The sequence below is a fragment of the Ranitomeya variabilis genome, chromosome 1 (genome assembly GCF_051348905.1).
Source record: "Ranitomeya variabilis isolate aRanVar5 chromosome 1, aRanVar5.hap1, whole genome shotgun sequence".
NCBI classification, from domain to species: domain Eukaryota; kingdom Metazoa; phylum Chordata; class Amphibia; order Anura; family Dendrobatidae; genus Ranitomeya; species Ranitomeya variabilis.
The window spans coordinates 914767601-914785934 of record NC_135232.1 but is presented as its reverse complement, the minus strand read 5'-3'; the positions used below and the strand labels follow the sequence as shown (position 1 = coordinate 914785934).

Genomic DNA, 18334 nt, shown 5'->3' with positions numbered 1-18334 from the left:
CTTAGTTTGTCACCATTTTTCGTGACCTGTAACATGTTTAATTTTCTATAGATGGAGCTGTGTGGGGTTTGCCTATTTGCGATTTAGTTACACCAATTTTGGGTAGACATGGCATTTTTTTGGGTAATTTTTTATGTTTTTTTTTATTTAAGGGAGGGGTGCTGAATGCAAAAACCATAATTCTGGCACTCTGCATTTTTTTTTCTTATTGTGGCATTTACTGATTAAGTTAGTTAATTTTATATTTTTATAGCTCTGACTTTTATGGATGCAGCTATAGCAAATATTTTTTATTTTTGATGGGAAAAAGAGGGCGATTCGAACTTGTAGGCCTTTAGGTTTTTTTTCTTACTTTATTTTTTCATCTCCTTGGTGAACTTGAGTCTTTGATCATCCATCACTTAGACTACATATTACAATAGCGCAGTATTTCAGTAGATAGTGAAAACCGTGGTCTCATATAAAGCTCAGCACATAGCCGAGCTTCAGGGGAGGTAAAAGACAGCAGTGACAGGGGCACTCAGCACCACCTACCCTGTCACAGTAACTCATCGGGGTCCCACAATCTTGTCACAGTGCGCCAATGGGAATTGATATGCGCCAGCACCAACATGTGTCCCACATAAAGGCTGATGTCAGAGATTGTTAACGGCATTTAATTGTAGAGCTTAGCTCCGCCTGTGGCTGTTAGAGACAGATTCCGGCTATTTAACATTGTTTAAATCAAGGTTTTATGTTAAATTTATGATCTGGAAAAAATCATCACAATAGGTGATGCTCACAGCTCACCTTCGCCCTCTTCCTTCATCTTTGCCAAAACTAGAGAATGTTCAAAAATGATTTCTATACAACTTAGAATCTGATCTATTGCTGCTAATGGGGATGTATCTGCTGAAAGTCTGAGTCTAATCTTAGGAAATGTGCACACTTTTTGTTTCTGCAGCGAACATTCTCGGCAAAGTGAACATTTAAAAATCATCTGTACATGTGGCTTATCTTTTCCTTGCAGATTGAAAGGGAATCGCAGATAGATGCTACTGCACAGGCGCCGTCAGCGCCATTTTGAGACAATTTTTTTCTAAATAAATTTATATCACCAAATAAAATAATTAAATGCATATTATACGTACAAACAAGCTGCAGCGCAGGCACCTGTGAATGTGATTTTTTTTTTCCAATACATATAATAAGTACGTAAAATAGGGGGCAGGTCACTGAGGGATCAGTGATCTGTCAGAAGCCATCAGTATGAATACCTAATCAGAGCACCACATGAAGACCTACCCACAGGCTGCCCCAAAGAACGGGCATATCATTAACTGAAAACTGAAAATAAGGATTAAACAACAAGCACAAGATGGATTTCATCACCAAGGTATCATTGTAATCAGTATAACGGCGCCGGCCTGACACTGTCTGTAGGTTACGGTGCACAATCCTGCTGACAGGTTCCCATTAATGGTTTAGATAGGGCAAATGTGGTGACAGATTCCCTCTAAAGCTGTTACAGATCTGCAGAATGTCAGCTCTTTCAGCGGTTTTGCAGCATTTTTAATCTACTTTTAAATAGTGATATAGAAAACTGAAGAGGAAAAAACAACAAACAGAAAAAATCCATTTCACATAAAAAACCTGATTTAAACACTAGGTCATTTTCTGAGGACACGTTCCCTTCCAACTTAAATGACCCACGAAAAGTTCAGTAATTTGTGAACCATGACTTCACAAATGTATCACACGATAAAGTGTTAAAATAGCACTGTGCGGCTCTGCAAAATCAGCAATTCTGCATAACTTCCTTTTTATATATAATACAGAGATAAGGCCATGAGAAAACTCACCAATATGAATGTATCCATCTTTGTACAGTCTATTTAATACCAGTGTTAAAATCAGTCCTATATTGCGGGAATTGTAATAAGTTAGATAAATAATCCATCCACAGGATAAAATGGTCGCTGCAATCAAATAAAAAAATATTGTATTAGAAACAGAAAAAAAATACAGTACAATTTTACCATTTCCCACCCAGTAGTCACTTTCACAGTCAAACTGGTTAAAAGGGTTCCCTCCCCAAATCCACACAAGATTCCATCCAGTCCCATTTTCCCTTTGCCTGGCACTCACAGGGCATTAAATACTTAGGAATTCTTATACAGAGGCCTCTCCCGTTTATTTGATCTTAATTTTCTGCTCTTTATTGAACAACTCTATAGAGATCTTAATTATTGGATGGTGAGAGATTTTTCCTGGTTTGGCAGAATATACTAAAAATGAACGTCCTACCTAGACTATTATACATCTTTCAAACCGTCCCCATAGCAATCTTCTCCAATGTTTGTAAAAGGCTGTGCAGTAGCTTTTGGCAGATTTATTTGGGTAAGTGGGCGCCCATGTATTCGGGGAGAGTTCCTGATGAGACACAAACTAACGGGAGGTCTTAGACTTCCGGAAAGTAGGTGGTGTTACATGGCAGCAGTACACACTAGAGTTCTGGACTTCTTCTATCATTTGGAGGGGAAATTATGGGTCAAAATAGCTCAATTCATTTGCCCTAAAGCTCTTATCACTCTCCCACGGTGCGCCCATTTAACTGTTCCCTCTCCTAGCCTCATGTCATATAGTACCTACACCACTCTTCTGGCTTTGAGATCCCATAAAAAAGCTTATCCTTAATCAACCCCCAGGGCCCTTTGCTCCTGATTTCAGATAATCTGGATTTCCCACCAGGCCTATCTGCACATAGATTTCTTGGTCCCAACTAATAAAGTGGCACCAAATCCACAAAGATCCTTAGAATGATGAGGACGTAGCTATAAATTAGCACTGTAGGTTCTTTATTCACAAGGCCTATAGGGGTCCAGGTAAGACATAGCCTAGCGATTTGATATCACTTTATAAGATGGAAATACTCCTTTGAATTAAAAACATGTATTTATTATTACATACTATCAGTAATGGATCAATATTAACACATGCAATGCTATTTTCATAGAGGGGTTATGCTACTTTAAGACATTTTAGAAAGTGAAATAATTAAGATCTATATTTGTCATAATGTTTCTTGCATTAGTTTTCAAATAACAAATTAGAAAATGCACTGCCAAAAATTGCTCTCACATACTAAAGGTACCTTCACACTAAGCGACGCTGCAGCGATACAGACAACGATGCCGATCGCTGCAGCGTCGCTGTTTAGTCGCTGTGTGGTCGCTGGAGAGCTGTCACACAGACAGCTCTCCAGCGACCAACGATGCCGAAGTCCCCTGGTAACCAGGGTAAACATCGGGTTACTAAGCGCAGGGCCGCGCTTAGTAACCCGATGTTTACCCTGGTTACCATTGTAAAAGTAAAAAAAAAAAACACACTCACATTCCGGTGCCCGGCGTCCGCTTCCCTGCACTCCTCCTGCATCCTGTGTCAGCGCCGAACATCTCCGGCATCTCCCACAGAGCAGAGCGGTGACGTCACCGCTGTGCTCTGCTTTTACTTTCCGGCCAGCAGTCAGTCAGTGCGGGAAGCAGACGGCTAGGGACCTGACGGACACCGGAATGTGAGTATGTACGTTTTTTTTTTTTTTTACATTTACGATGGTAACCAGGGTAAACATCGGGTTACTAAGCGTGGCCCTGCGCTTAGTAACCCGATGTTTACCCTGGTTACAAGCGAACGCATCGCTGGATCGGTGTCACACACACCGATCCAGCGATGACAGCGGGAGATCCAGCGACGAAATAAAGTTCCAAACGATCTGCTACGACGTACGATTCTCAGCAGGGTCCCTGATCGCTGCTGCATGTCAGACACAGCGATATCGTATGGATATCGCTGGAACGTCACGGATCGTACCGTCGTAGCGACAAAAGTGTCACTGTGAGACGGTACCCTTAGAGTAAGGCAGAAACATACAGAACAGTAACTATACCTGCAAGATTCAGGGTAACTTTCCTTGCGGGTCTACCTGTCTTCTTAAAGACTTTGGCAAACGCTAACAAACACGAGTGATATAAAGGGTATACACAGCCCAAAGGTAAACCGCCACCAGAAGCAGCTGACTAACTGGGACGGGGTGCCAGAATAGCAACTTCTGGCAGAAACCGGAAATGGGTAACCGCTAGTGTATTAAGAACAGTGGAAGAAGGAATTGACAACCAGATCATCAAAATTGGGGAGGATTCAAAATGGAGAAAATACCAAAAAATTCACAGCAGAGAACAGCAATAAAAAAAAACACCTGTAAAATCCAGCCTGTACAGATACAGAGTAATGTGTGTACAGCAGTGTAGCAACTACACTAATATGCTGGCGATTTCACGCGCCACACAGACACAAACCTGCCAGACAACCATCTATGGGGACATCCGGACTGTCGGAAGGTTGGAATTCAATAGCCCAATTCTCTTGTTTGGCACATGGATAAGCCATTGCCAGACAATTCAGTCAGTGCCTCTGATAAAGAACACATTAACGCTCGGCTTGGTCTTGCAGATGGAGAGAGATAGCTGACAGCTAAACAATGGTCCGTCAGACAGTTGTACAGCGCATGGCCATTTTATGTCCTGTACTTTTTCTCCACTTTTCAAAAGCTTTTTGAGGGAAAGAATGGGTATCACACAAAGAAGTGCCACGTACCTCTCCAAACAACCGGCGCCATAGCACCACCACACTCTGTGGCCTGCGCTAGGATAGGAAGTGATGACTGCCCATTCATCAGCCCCTGACCCAGCAAACAATCAGTGGCCCATCTCTCAGGTCAACTAACATGTCACCACTTCCAGTCCAGAGGCGACCACAAGAACAGTGAAGCTGTCGCAATGGGGGGATTCACTTCGTTATAGTAAAATGAGCCTTTCTTAAGACGGCTTTTAAAGTGTTAGGAGCAGTAAATTACAGCTAAGGGACTGTGTACCTACTAGCCAAAAGAGTACAAAAATGTTGTTCCATCTAACTAAAGAAGTTCTAAACCATATATATTGGAGAATGGACCAGTAGCTGAAATTTGCTATTCTCATCTACAGCAGAATAGTAAGCCAAGAGATACACTAAAAGGGAAATTTGTCATGCCCAAAACCTACATGGAGCATGAATGAAACCTTGGTAATGTATGTTTTACTTTAAAACACTCCGCCATTTCAGAAAAGATATACTTTAAAGGTCAAGCTGGGGACCATACGGAAAGATCATATTGGTCTGGTGTCACCTCCGTTTGTCTTCTCCTTATACCACTCTGGTTGACTGACAGCTCACATAACAGACGCCTGTCAATCAACTAAGGAAGGAGCCGGTCAATGTCCGTATCAGGCTACTCTCATTCCTTCTTTAAACTGTTTTTTCTCTAAAATGCCAGTATGTGTGCTGCAATCACGCATCCAGGCTACCCGTGGTTTGGGCAGCAAGAATTGACTGACAGGTTACCTTTAAAGGGTCTTGCTGGGAGGAAAAAATTAGATTTGCCGGTCAAATGATCCATTATGTGACTTTATAAAGGAGACAGACCAGAGAATAAGATCTTTATATAATGGAACTTACCAACAAGCAGCCATACCACATTGGAATTGTGTTCAGTAAGATATCCTTCAAGTTCAGTAATACTTGGAACAAAACTGTCATTAGCCGTGTCCATTGTGAGCAGCCTGTTCACTCACTGCCTGGAAAAAGAGAATATAGATGGTCACCAAAACAGACATCACTTTCCATCTTATGCATCTGTAAAAGAAACCCCTGTACAACAACACAGGCAATCCCCTGTACTGCAGACGTCTGAAATCTTTTCATGGTCGCCCCCCCAAAAAATCAAATATTGCCCTGGAAACAATATATTCATTTCTGAGGCAGCGAGGGTACAGTCTGTACAAGAAAATATCCATTTATCCCTCGTAAGGCAAATGACGAGTATTTGCAAAAAACATTTTTAACATTGCTGTGCATGCTTACGCTTGAAATACCACACTCCCGTCATATACGACCTATGAGTCACGGATGGCATGCTTGTAACAAAATATCTGATCAGAATAGGAGGACATCTCGCTTTTTAATATTATAATCACAAAAAACTATTATTAAAACAAAAAACTGGGAATGAATCCAAAAAAGACATTCTGTCGGTGACACTTCTTATCCATTTAAGTACCAATATTTACCTTGGTCAAAAAATGGGTTTCCAATATATCATGCCTCAGCATGTCCGCTGTCTGCAGCATTATTGCTGACGGCTATGCACACCGTACATGCTGGTGGTTACCTAATATTAGTTTGAGCTATAATTATTTCCTCGGCGCACCCTTTTTGGGCTATGCATTTTTTCTATTTAACTTTCCACGGGTAGGTTGTGAAGCAGTAAGGCTATGTACACATGTTGCGGATTCTGATGCGGATCCGCAACGTTTTTGGATGCGCGGAATTTCATCAAATCCGCAGTGTAGTGCACTAGCAATGTTAGTCAATGAGAATTACAGAATTGGTGTGCACATGCTGTGGAAAAATCCAGGCGGATTCGCAGCGTTTTATTTTCCGCAGCATGTCAATTCTTTTTGCAGATCTGCAGCGTTTCTGCATCCATTGACTTCTATAGAGTCAGTCAAATCCACAGCAAATCCGCAGGTGTAAAAAGATTTGCGGTTTTGCTGCGGGATTACGTGCGAAAAATGCTGCAGATAGGTAGGAGGAAGAGTGTGTGGGAGGAAACTGTGTGTGTGGGCGGAGAAGATGTGTGTGCGGAGAAGATGTGCGGGTCTGTGTGCGGGTGTCTGTGTGTACCTGGGTGTGTGTGCGGGGGTTTGCTGCGGGTGTGTGTGTTGTGTGTGCGGGTCTGTGTGTAGACAGGCATCGTCTCATGGGACTACTAGTCCCATCCAGCTATGTCTGCTGTCACATAGAACAGTGACAGCATTAGCCAATGATGGGACAGTAGTTGTCCCATCATCCGGCTACTGTGCTGAATAGCAAAAAAAAACAAAACACACACATACAGTCTATATATATAATCATCTAAGGGGCACTTCCATCTGTTTGTCTGTCTGTCTGTCTGTCTGTCAAGGAAATCCCGCGTCGCTGATTGGCGACGGGCACAGTCCGGCTGCGAATTCGCCCCTTCCTACTCTCTGTCAGTGCCCCCTCCATACTCCCCTCCAGTCAGCGCTCACACAGGGTTAATGGCTGCGTTACACCGCATTATGCCACGGTGTAACGCAGTCTGTTAATGCTGCTATTAACCCTGTGTGACCAACTTTTTACTATTGATGCTGCCTATGCAGCATCAATAGTAAAAAGATCTAATGTTAAAAATGATAAAAAAAATAAAAAGTAATTATATACTCACCTTCCTGGGCCTTTCCCGCTTATCGCGACGCTCTGGGCCTTGCATTGGGGTCTCGCGAGATGATGATGTAGCGGTCTCGCGAGACCGCTAAGTCATCTGGGTAATTTCGCAATGCATCGTTGGGAACGGAAGCTGGAGGCCGCATAGTGCGCATAGGGACAGCTTCGCTGGATGCCGGAGGGTGAGTATATAACTATTTTTTATTTTCATTCTTTTTTTAACAGGGATATGGTGCCCACAGTACTATATAGTACTTGGGCTGTGTTATATACTGCGAGGCTGCTATATACTGCGTGGGCAGTGTTATATACTGCGTGGGCAATGTTAAATACTACGTGGGCTGTGTTAAATACTACATGGGCTGTGTTAAATACTACATGGATGCTACATATTACGTGGGCTGTTTTATATACTACGTGGGCTGTGTTGTATACTACATTGGCAGTGTTATATACTACGTGGGCAGTGTAATATACTACGTGTGCAGCGTTCTATACTACGTGCGCAGTGTTATATACTACATGGGCTGTGTTATATACTATGTGGCAGTGCTATATACTACGTGCGCAGTGTTATATACTACGTGCGCAGTGTTATATACTACGTGCGCAGTGTTATATACTACGTGCGCAGTGTTATATACTACGTGCGCAGTGTTACATACTATGTGGGCAGTGTTATATACAACGTGGGCTGTGTTATATACTACGTGGGCTGTGTTATATACTACGTGGCTCCTATATACTACATGGCTGTGCTATATACCATGTGGTTGTCTGTGTGATGTGGCCTCTGCTATATGCTATGTGGCTGCTATATATATATATATATATATATATATATATATATATATATATATATATATATATATATATATATATATATATATATATATATATATATATATATATACACACACACACACACACACACACACACACACATACATACATACATATTCTAGATTACCCGATGCGTTATAATCAGGCCACCATCCAGTACATACATAAGCACACACAGAACATACTCCCCATACAGCTAATACCCGACGCCCTCGATCACCTGCAAACAGGAGCTCCGGTGATACAGTGACCGGAGATGATCCTCCCGCAGTGGATCACTCCGCCGCCTAGAGGTCACCGGAGTTCGTCCTGTCACTTGCGGCACCGCTGAATGAGAAAATTCTCACGCAGCGGTAGTGCCTTAAAGTGAGAGCGGCACACTGACCGGAGTATTATCTCCAGTCAGTGTGTCTTCGGCGGCATCTGATGTGACCGCTCTACATGGGAGATTGTCATGGGACAGTCGTTATTAAATGGATTACATCAGAACAGGGAGTATACTGTTGGTTTATTATTTTATTTTTATTACAGGAGATTGAGGGCATCGCATGGATTAGCTGGATAATAAAGATGGCAAACTGTGTTTAGTGTTTTATTTCATTAAAAAACTTTATTCTGGCTGCGTCTTTATTTAACCTATAACAACTATAGGATTAGTAATGGATAGGTGTCTTATTGACACCTCTCCATTACCAAGGCAGGCTTGATGTCACCGGACACTACACAGGTGACATCAACCCAACAACTATTACCCCACTTGCCACCGCTACAGGGCAAGTGGGAAGAAAAAGTATAAGTGCTGGAATTGGCGCATCTTAGAGATGCGCAATTTCTGGGGTGGCTGAGAGCTGGTGATTGTAGCCGGGGGGGGGGGGCTCAATATTACTAAACATGGTGCTTGGTATTATCTATCTATAGATTTAACTATTTAAAGATTTATTTATCTATCTATAGATATGCACATTGCCTCTTCAGAGAAAAAGAGGACTTAACTCTATAGCACCACCTTTTGGAAGTTGCGATCCTACAAGTCACAATAAACCCTTTAACGAGTCTTGCAATATGACTTAGGATAAAAGCCAAATCAGTATCTCAATTCGCAGACACGGTGTTTCGGGCTGTTTGCCCTCATCAGTGCGAAGTATGAGAACTGATTTGGCTAGGTGAGAGGCTCTGGACTGAGGTCTAAGGCGTAAGGTTTCTCCTTGTGGAGAATGATATACCAGCTCTAGCTTGTCAAGGTAAAGAGGAGTATTTGCCGTGCAATGCTCCTCTGGGAAATGTAATATGCAAATTGCCTCTTCAGAGAACTTAAACTCTATAGTGCCATCTGTTGGAAGTAGCGATCCTTCAAGTCACGATCAACCCTTTAACGAGTCGTGCAATATGACTTATGGATAAAAGCCAAATCAGTATCTCAATTCGCAGACACGGTGTTTCGGGCTGTTGGCCCTCGTCAGTGCAAAGCATGAGAACTGATTTGGCTAGGTGAGAGGCTCTGGACTGAGGTCTATTCACTTATATTTGTTTTGTATGTGTAAACATTATATTTGAACATGGTAAGTGATGATATTATTGTCTTCAATGGAGTATGTAAAAGAAGAGGTTGGACAAAGAAATTATGTCACAATTCTTTTTTTTGTTTGTTAAATAATAGATTTTTATTTAGCTTACAAAAACGCATACAAATCCGCATTTAAAAAAACGCATGAAAATAAGAATCCGCACAGAAAATTCCACAGGCAAATCAGCAACGTGCACATCCTAAGATGAGAGTCCTGCTCTGCCCCTGTCTATTTTGAGCCCTGCTGGCATGTAGCAAGGTGGACTACAAGAGTGAGGGAACATTGACACTGGGTAAACCTTTATATAATTACCAGTAACGTAATAACAATAACTCATGTAAAGGGCGACTCGCCAAACAATGATTGATAAAGGAGAAAACCGAGTCAAAATATACCAATAAAATGTCACCAAAATTTATTGATTCAATGAAATGAACAACATACAAAAATTAATACTAAATAAATACAAAAATGTAATAAATGGGTTTTGGTCACCAAGTGATTAAATCCACAGGTGTAAATAATGGGCCGAACAAAAGGTCAGGATTAACATATACATAAGGTGCAAACAGAAGGAAAAGAGGAAATGTGATCCAATACAAGGACAATAACAAAAGGATTTCACATGTGTGTTGCCATATTAACCTTAAGGGTATGTGTCCACGTTCAGGATTGCATCAGGATTTGGTCAGGATTTTTCATCAGTATTTGTAAGCCAAAACCAGGAGTGGAACAATTAGAGGAAACGTATAATAGAAACATATGCACCACTTCTGCATTTATCACCCACTCATGGTTTTGGCTTAGAAATACTGATGAAAAATCCTGACCAAATACTGATGCAATCCTGAACGTGGACACATACCCTAAGGGTGAGTGTCCACGGTAAGTAAATGCTGCGTGTTTGACGCTGCAGCGTCAAACACGCAGCGTCCAGATGTTCCAGTATAGTGGAGGGGATTTTTTGAAATCCCGTGTCCACTATGCGTGGAAACCCGCACGCGGCGGCCCTGCGACTCCGGACATGCTGCGCGTCTTTTCAGATCGCAGCATGTCCGTGCTACCTGCGGCTACGCTGCGTCGCCGCAAGTAATATCACAGGGCCCTATGGCGAGGGGTGCGATGATCCCGGATGTGTACAGTCCCAGAAAGGGGGCGGGGCTTAGCGCCGAGCGGTCATCCTGACCGTGGACACGCACCCTAAGAGTCCAGTATAAAGACCTCTATATCTCACTGCTGCAATATAAAGTAATGTTAGTAAAATAGGGGTTAATTACCCAGTGATGCTGCGTCCTGCCTTTACCTCGGCCACGTACACCACGTAAACCTTGCTGCAGTTGGATGATTTTTACACCCTATGTTACTTACATGTATTATTACCATTTACTTTTTTTCTTACTGCAGGGTATTTGCTCATTTTTCTGTCTTTTTTATCCTCGGTTCTATTCTCCTTCCTTTCGCTCATATTCATTCCTCAGCATATGCAGGTTGCAGGCTTATCTTAGTTTCAGCTTTCTCGTGCAGGACTTCGGCCGTGTGACTTTTCTCATACCCTCCCAGTAATACATGCTCGATGTTAGGTCTGCATCCAGGATGATGCAGTTGGCTTCACTAGCCCTTATGTAGCAGTACAGCTTTACTGCTGGACCGATTTCTCCTACAGCTCCTGACGAAACTCTTCTCCCTTGTACTGACAAATACCGAGGATGGAAGGTGCATGATTAACCCTAAGGGTACGTTCCCACGGTCAGTAAACGCTGTGGGTTGGACGCTACGTATATCCGCAGCATCCAGATGTTACAGCATAGTGGGTGGGATTCCAAGAAATCCCATCTCCACTATGCGTGCACCGGAACCAGCAGCTTCCCTGCGGAGACGAACATGCAGCGCGTCTTTCCAGACCGCAGCATGTCTATTTATCTTGCGGAGACGCTCAGTGACCAGTCTAATAAATTGGACGCGGTGATTCCGCACGGTTCAATTAACACATGCTGAATCTCCTGCATTCAATAGCTTGCAGCGCTTTTGGACGGAGCAGACATGTGCCACGTCCAAAGCGCTACTGACCATGGGGACGTAGCCTTACATTTTGCCATGGGTTTTCTCTCTCTGTACACTGGTACACAGCCTGTACACACCTCCCTGCAGAGTCCTCTCCATACCTTCACCCTGAAACGGATGTAATAGTTGCTACAGAGGGCAATAAAAATATTTTTTTCCTTTTTCGTTTTAATTTTGCCTCTCCACTGAGGAGAGATTAGAGCTTAAAGGGAACCTGTCAGAAAAAACGCTATCAACCTGCAGATATGGGGTTAGTCTGCAGGTTAATAGCGTTACTATCCTGCCAGGCGCCTGTACTTAGCCAACTGCTGCGGGGGAAAAAAATAACTTTATTCCATCCAACAGCATTTTGATTTCAGTCACAGGGGCGGCGCTAGTGATGGTTCAATCACCGCTCGGCGACTGTAACCGCGCCCCCAGCTCTGACTGACACTCACTCTGCATTGGGGCCGGCTGTCAGTCAGGGCTGGGGACACGGTTACAGCTGCCACTCTGTATCTGAGAGAACGACCCCTCCTGCAGATTAACAGCATTTTTCTGGTGACTTATTCCCTTTAAAGTATTTGGGACCTAATGAGTTAAGTTCAAGTGGGTGTTATAAGAGTTTTCACTGGGGACATGTATTGCAAGATAAGACAAATCATCTAAATACAAGCAGGAGCGGAGAATTTCTATTAGCTTACACAACAGAGGGGAAAAATTTAAAAATGGAATATGTGACACATATACAGTCATGGTCGAAAGTTACATAGTTATTAAGGTTGAAGGAAGACTGTAAGTCCATCTAGTTCAACCCATAGCCTAACCTAACATGCCCTAACATGTTGATCCAGGGGAAGGCAAAAAAAACCCATGTGGCAAAGAGTAACTCCACCATGGGGAAAAAAATTCCTTCCCGACTCCACATACGGCAATCAGACTAGTTCCCTGGATCAACGCCTTATCAAGGAATCTAGTGTACCGTATTTCGCGGACTATAAGACGCACCGGACCATAAGACGCACCCCAAATTTGGGGTGAAAATTGCAGAAAAAAAGATTTTTTATAAGATGGGGGTCCGTCTTATTGTCCGAATTTACAGTATCTTACCTGTGGGCTGGTGGTGGCAGAGCAGGGTCACAGGAGGCATGGTGTCGGCAGAGGTGGGGTAAGGCGGTACGGCATGCACCTGAGCAGGGTCCCTTCCTGCTTAGGTGGGCGACGCCACGGCCTGGTGTCCATGGGAGGGTGGCAGCAGTGGTTACCGGCAGAGGTGTTGGGATGAGGAGGCACAGTGAGAGGTATGGCGTGAGAGGGGTCCGGGTGAATCCTGTTGTTACCGTGGTGGCAGAGGTGTGGAGACGAGGAGGCGCAGTGAGCGGGGTCCCTTTCCCTGGTGAGGTGATGCAGCAGCCCCGGTAATGCAGCAGAGCCGGGTGAATTCTGTGGTTACCGTGGTGGCAGAGGTGTGGAGATGAGGAGGCGCAGTGAGCGGGGTCCCTTTCCCTGGTGAGGTGATGCAGCAGCCCCGGTAATGCAGCAGAGCCGGGTGAATTCTGTGGTTACCGTGGTGGCAGAGGTGTGGAGATGAGGAGGCGCAGTGAGCGGGGTCCCTTTCCCCGGTGAGGTGATGCAGCAGCCCCGGTAATGCAGCAGGGCCGGGTGAATCCTGTTGTTATCGGTGCGCGCGGCCATCTTCCTGAGGCCGCGCGTTCGCAGATGGAGCTCTGCTGCCCGGGGCTTCAGGAAAATGGCCGCCGCGATCCCCATCTGCGCACGCGCGGCATCCCGCGGCCATTTTCCTGAAGCCCCGGGCAGCAGAGCTCCATCTGCGAACGCGGGGCCTCAGGAAGATGGCCGCGCGCACCGATAACAACAGGATTCACCCGGCCCTGCTGCATTACCGGGGCTGCTGCATCACCTCACCGGGGAAAGGGACCCCGCTCACTGCGCCTCCTCATCTCCACACCTCTGCCGCCGCACCTCTGCCGCCACGGTCCACGGTAAGCCTGCATTGCGAATATAAGACGCACCCCCCATTTTCCCCCCTTTTTTGGGGGGGAAAAAGTGCGTCTTATATGCCAAAAAATACGGTATATACCCTGTAACATTATACTTTTCCAGAAAGGTATCCAGTCCCCTCTTAAATTTAATTAACCCCTTCACCCCCGGAGCTTTTTCCGTTTTTCCGTTTTCGTTTTTCGCTCCCCTCCTTCCCAGAGCCATAACTTTTTTATTTTTCCGTCAATTTGGCCATGTGAGGGCTTATTTTTTGCGGGACGAGTTGTACTTTTGAACGACATCATTGGTTTTACCATGTCGTGTACTAGAAAACGGGAAAAAAATTCCAAGTGCAGTGAAATTGCAAAAAAAGTGCAATCCCACACTTGTTTTTTGCTTGCCTATTTTGCTAGGTTCACTAAATGCTAAAACTGACCTGCCATTATGATTCTCCAGGTCAGTACGAGTTCATAGACACCTAACATGACTAGGTTATTTTTCACCTAAGTGGTGAAAAAAAATTCCAAACTTTGCAAAAAACAAAACAAAACAAAATTGCGCCATTTTCCGATACTCGTAGCGTCTCCATTTTTCGTGATCTGGGGTCAGGTGAGGGCTTATTTTTTGCGTGCCAAGCTGGCATTTTTAATGATAGCATTTTGGTGCAGATACGTTCTTTTGATCGCCCGTTATTGCATTTTAATGCAATGTCGTGGCGACCAAAAAAACGTAAATCTGGCGTTTCGATTTTTTTTCTCATTACGCCGTTTAGCGATCAGGTTAATGCTTTTTTTTTTATTGATAGATCGGGCGATTCTGAACGCGGCGATACCAAATATGTGTAGGTTGGGGGGTTTTTTTATTGATTTATTTTGATTGGGGCGAAAGGGGGATGATTTAAACTTTTATATTTTTTTCACATTTTTTTTTACTTTTTTTTTTTAACTTTTACCATGCTTCTATAGCCTCCATGGGAGGCTAGAAGCAGGCACAGCCCGATCGGCTCTGCTACATAACAGCGATCATCAGATCGCTGTTATGTAGCTAAAATGCAGGTGTGCTGTGAGCGCCGACCACAGGGGGGCGCTCACAGCCACCGGCGATCAGTAACCATAGAGGTCTCCAGGACCTCTATGGTTACAATGTACAAGCATCGCCGACCCCCGATCATGTGACGTGGGTCGGCGATGCCCTCATATCCGGCCGCACGGCCGGATGCGGTAGTTAAATGCCGCTGTCTGCGTTTGACAGCGGCATTTAACTAGTTAATAGCGGCGGGTGATCGCGATTTCACCCGCCGCTATTGCGCGCACATGTCAGCTGTAAAAAACAGCTGACATGTCGCGACTTTGATGTGCGCTCACCGCCGGAGCGCACATCAAAGCGGGGGTCCCGACATGTGACGTACTATACCGTCACATGTCGGGAAGGGGTTAATGAATCACTCATTACAACATCATACGGCAGCGAGTTCCATAGTCTCACTGCTCTTACAGTAAAGAATCCGCGTCTGTTATTATGCTTAAACCTTTTTTCCTCCAGACGTAGAGGATGCCCCCTTGTCCCTGTCTCAGGTCTATGATTAAAAAGATCATCAGAAAGGTCTTTGTACTGTCCCCTCATATATTTATACATTAACATAATATCACCCCTTAGCCTTCGTTTTTCCAAACTAAATAGCCCCAAGTGTAATAACCTATCTTGGTATTGCAGACCCCCCAGTCCTCTAATAACCTTGGTCGCTCTTCTCTGCACCCCCTCTTGTTCAGCTATGTCTTTCTTATACACCGGAGACCAGAACTGTGCACAGTATTCTAAGTGTGGTCGAACTAGTGACTTGTATAGAGGTAAAATTATGTTCTGGTGTTGGTACCCTTGAAATTGTTCCAGAAAATAAAGTATTTCTCCGAGAAAATTATTGCAATTACACAGGTTTTGTTATACACATGTTTACTTCCTTTGTGTGTATTGAAACAACACAAAAAAGAGAATAAAAGGCAAATTGGAAATTATTACACACAAAACCCCCAAAGGAGCCAGACAAAAATATTGGCACCCTCAACTTAATATTTGGTTGCACACCCTTTGCAATAAATAACTGCAATCAATTGCTTCCTATAACCATCAACAAGCTTCTTACACCTCTCAACAGGAATTTTGGACCACTCTTCACTTGTAAACTGCTCCAGGTCGCTCATATTTGAAGTGTGCCTTCTCCCAACAGCAATTTTAAGATCTCCCTACAGGTGTTCAACAGGATTTAGATCCGGACTAATTGCTGGCCACTTCAGAACTCTCCAGCGCTTTGCTTCTATCTATTTCTGGGTGTTTCTTGAAGTATGTTTAAGGTCATTGTCCTGCGGGAAGACCCATGACCTAGGAGGCAAACCTAGATTTATGACACTGGGCACTACAATACTTTGGGAATCTTAAGATTTCATGATGCTTTGCACACAGTCAAAGCTCCCAGGGCCAGAGGCAACAAAACAACCTCAAAACGTCTTTGAACCTCCACCATGTTTGAAAATAGGTATTGTGTTCTTTTTTTGTAGGCCTCATTCCATTTTCAGTAAACAGTAGAATGATGATGTGTAGAATAAACAGTAGAATAAACAGTAAAATGTTGTACTTTACCAAACAACACTTTCTTGGTCTCATCTGTCCCCAAGATAATTTCCCAGAAGAATCCCTGAGACTGCAGGACAGCTTGAGTTTCTTTGGGACTTGATTGGGGCTGCTTATCCACCATCCAGACTATCATGCGTGACAACCTTTCAATAATTTTTCTCTGCTGACCACATCCAGGGAGGAAAGCTACATTGCCATGGGTTCTGAACGTCTTGATTATATTGTGCACCGTGGACAAAGGAACATCAAGATCTCTGAAGATGAACTTGTAACTGAGATTGTTGATATTTTTTAACAATTTTGCTCCTAAAGTGCTCAGACAGTTCTCTTCTCTTTTGGTTCTCCATGTTTAGTGTGGCACACAGAGACACACAATGCAAAGATTGAGTCGACTGTCCTCTTCTTATCTGGTTTCAGGTGTGACTTTCATTTTACCGTTACTTGCCACAGGTGAGTTTAAACAAGCATCTCATGCTTGAAATATAGTTGTTTACTCACAATTTTGGAAAGGTGCCAATAATTTTGTCCTGCACATTTTTGTGTTTTGTGTGAAATTATGCCCAATTTGTCTTTTTCCATGTCGTTCCAATACACACAAAGGAAATAAACATGCGTATAACAAAACGTGTAATTGCAAAAATTTTCTGGGAGAGATACTTCATTTTTTTGGGAACAATTTCAAAGGTGCCAACACTTTCGGCCATAACTGTATATCAGCCTATGTAACGTAAAAGAGGTTATCCAGGACATTAATTATTTTTTTACATGGGCTATGAACGAACAAGCAGTAACTACCTATATGATCTCTGCCGTCTCAGCTAGCGATTCTGCTTCTTCAATTAATCACTCCTCAACAGACCAGCTCTTCGTCTTCCGATCTGCTCTGTCGACAGGGCATCACCGCAGACATCATGCTAATTAACAGCTGGCTACCCGCAGTTGAGCAGCAGGGAGCTGACTTTCAATCAACACAACATTGACACCCCATCAACAGGACAGAGAGGAGCAGAAGATGCTGCTCTGTTGATGCAACATCAACGGAAACCGCATAATGGCCGTCAGGAGCGGTCTGTGGATGCACTGAGCCACCAGATATCTGCACTAATCAGAACAGGCAAGAAATTAGTGACTACCTGCCTATAAGTTCTTAGCCCCATGTGCAAAAATAATAAAAGTCTGAGATAACCCCTTTTAGGTTACAATTTATGTTTGGTCACAAATTCAAGATGCAGACTATGTAACCTGGCAGAAGCTAATGCCTGTAATCACATGATACCAGAGTCCAAACTCTACTTGCCAATGATTTTCATATCTAACATCACAGAGGAACACAAAATGCTTCCTAAACTAAACAATCAACGAACATATACATTTTGAAGTTTGGTATGCATATTACATTAGTCTTATACTGAATATCTGAGATATTATTTGTGCTTATTATCCTTGGAGAGTGAGCCATTTACTTCTATAAAGGCCAGCTAATTCCCAAACCTCAAAAGAACTACTACCACCACCCATCATACTACTTTTTGGAGATATTTTTACCACTATTCATCTGAGTTTTCACGGATTGTTTAGTTACCTTGTGATGCAGGCACACATGTGACATTTGTCCTGATCATATGCTTGGTACCTTGTTGGTGTAGTATCTCTGTACACATCTCCGCTTTTTCATGGTTTTATTCTTTTTGTGACTTAATAAAGGTAAATTTGATTTGATCTTTAGACTTTACATTTCTTTTTCTTTGCAGGTGTTTTTATGACAACATGGTTGGCCATGAATGAAATAATCATTTAATTGCTGGACATAACAGAAAGCATTTTATGTTCCCCTGTGACATGCCTTCTTTTTTTCTTGTAGGTGCTTGTATTTATTAGAAGTGCCCTTCATTCCCTGGGCGCATATACGGATGTGGCATGTTCTCATGAAGAAACTGACA

At 43.4% G+C, this 18334-nt stretch overlaps 1 protein-coding gene across 17 annotated transcripts in view; it reads right to left on the bottom strand.

The window, feature by feature from the left end:
• The window catches only part of BLTP1 (bridge-like lipid transfer protein family member 1), a 322576-nt gene that overhangs the window by 292539 nt on the left and 11703 nt on the right, over positions 1-18334 (bottom strand). For all 17 annotated transcript variants that reach the window (XM_077279045.1, XM_077279047.1, XM_077279052.1 and 14 more), the window contains exons 2-3: positions 5530-5648; positions 1842-1958 (exon numbers count right to left, since the gene is read on the bottom strand). In XM_077279045.1, the coding sequence (XP_077135160.1) occupies positions 1842-1958; positions 5530-5623 (211 nt within the window). In that variant the 5' untranslated portion in view covers positions 5624-5648. The remainder of the gene's footprint in view (positions 1-1841; positions 1959-5529; positions 5649-18334) is intronic.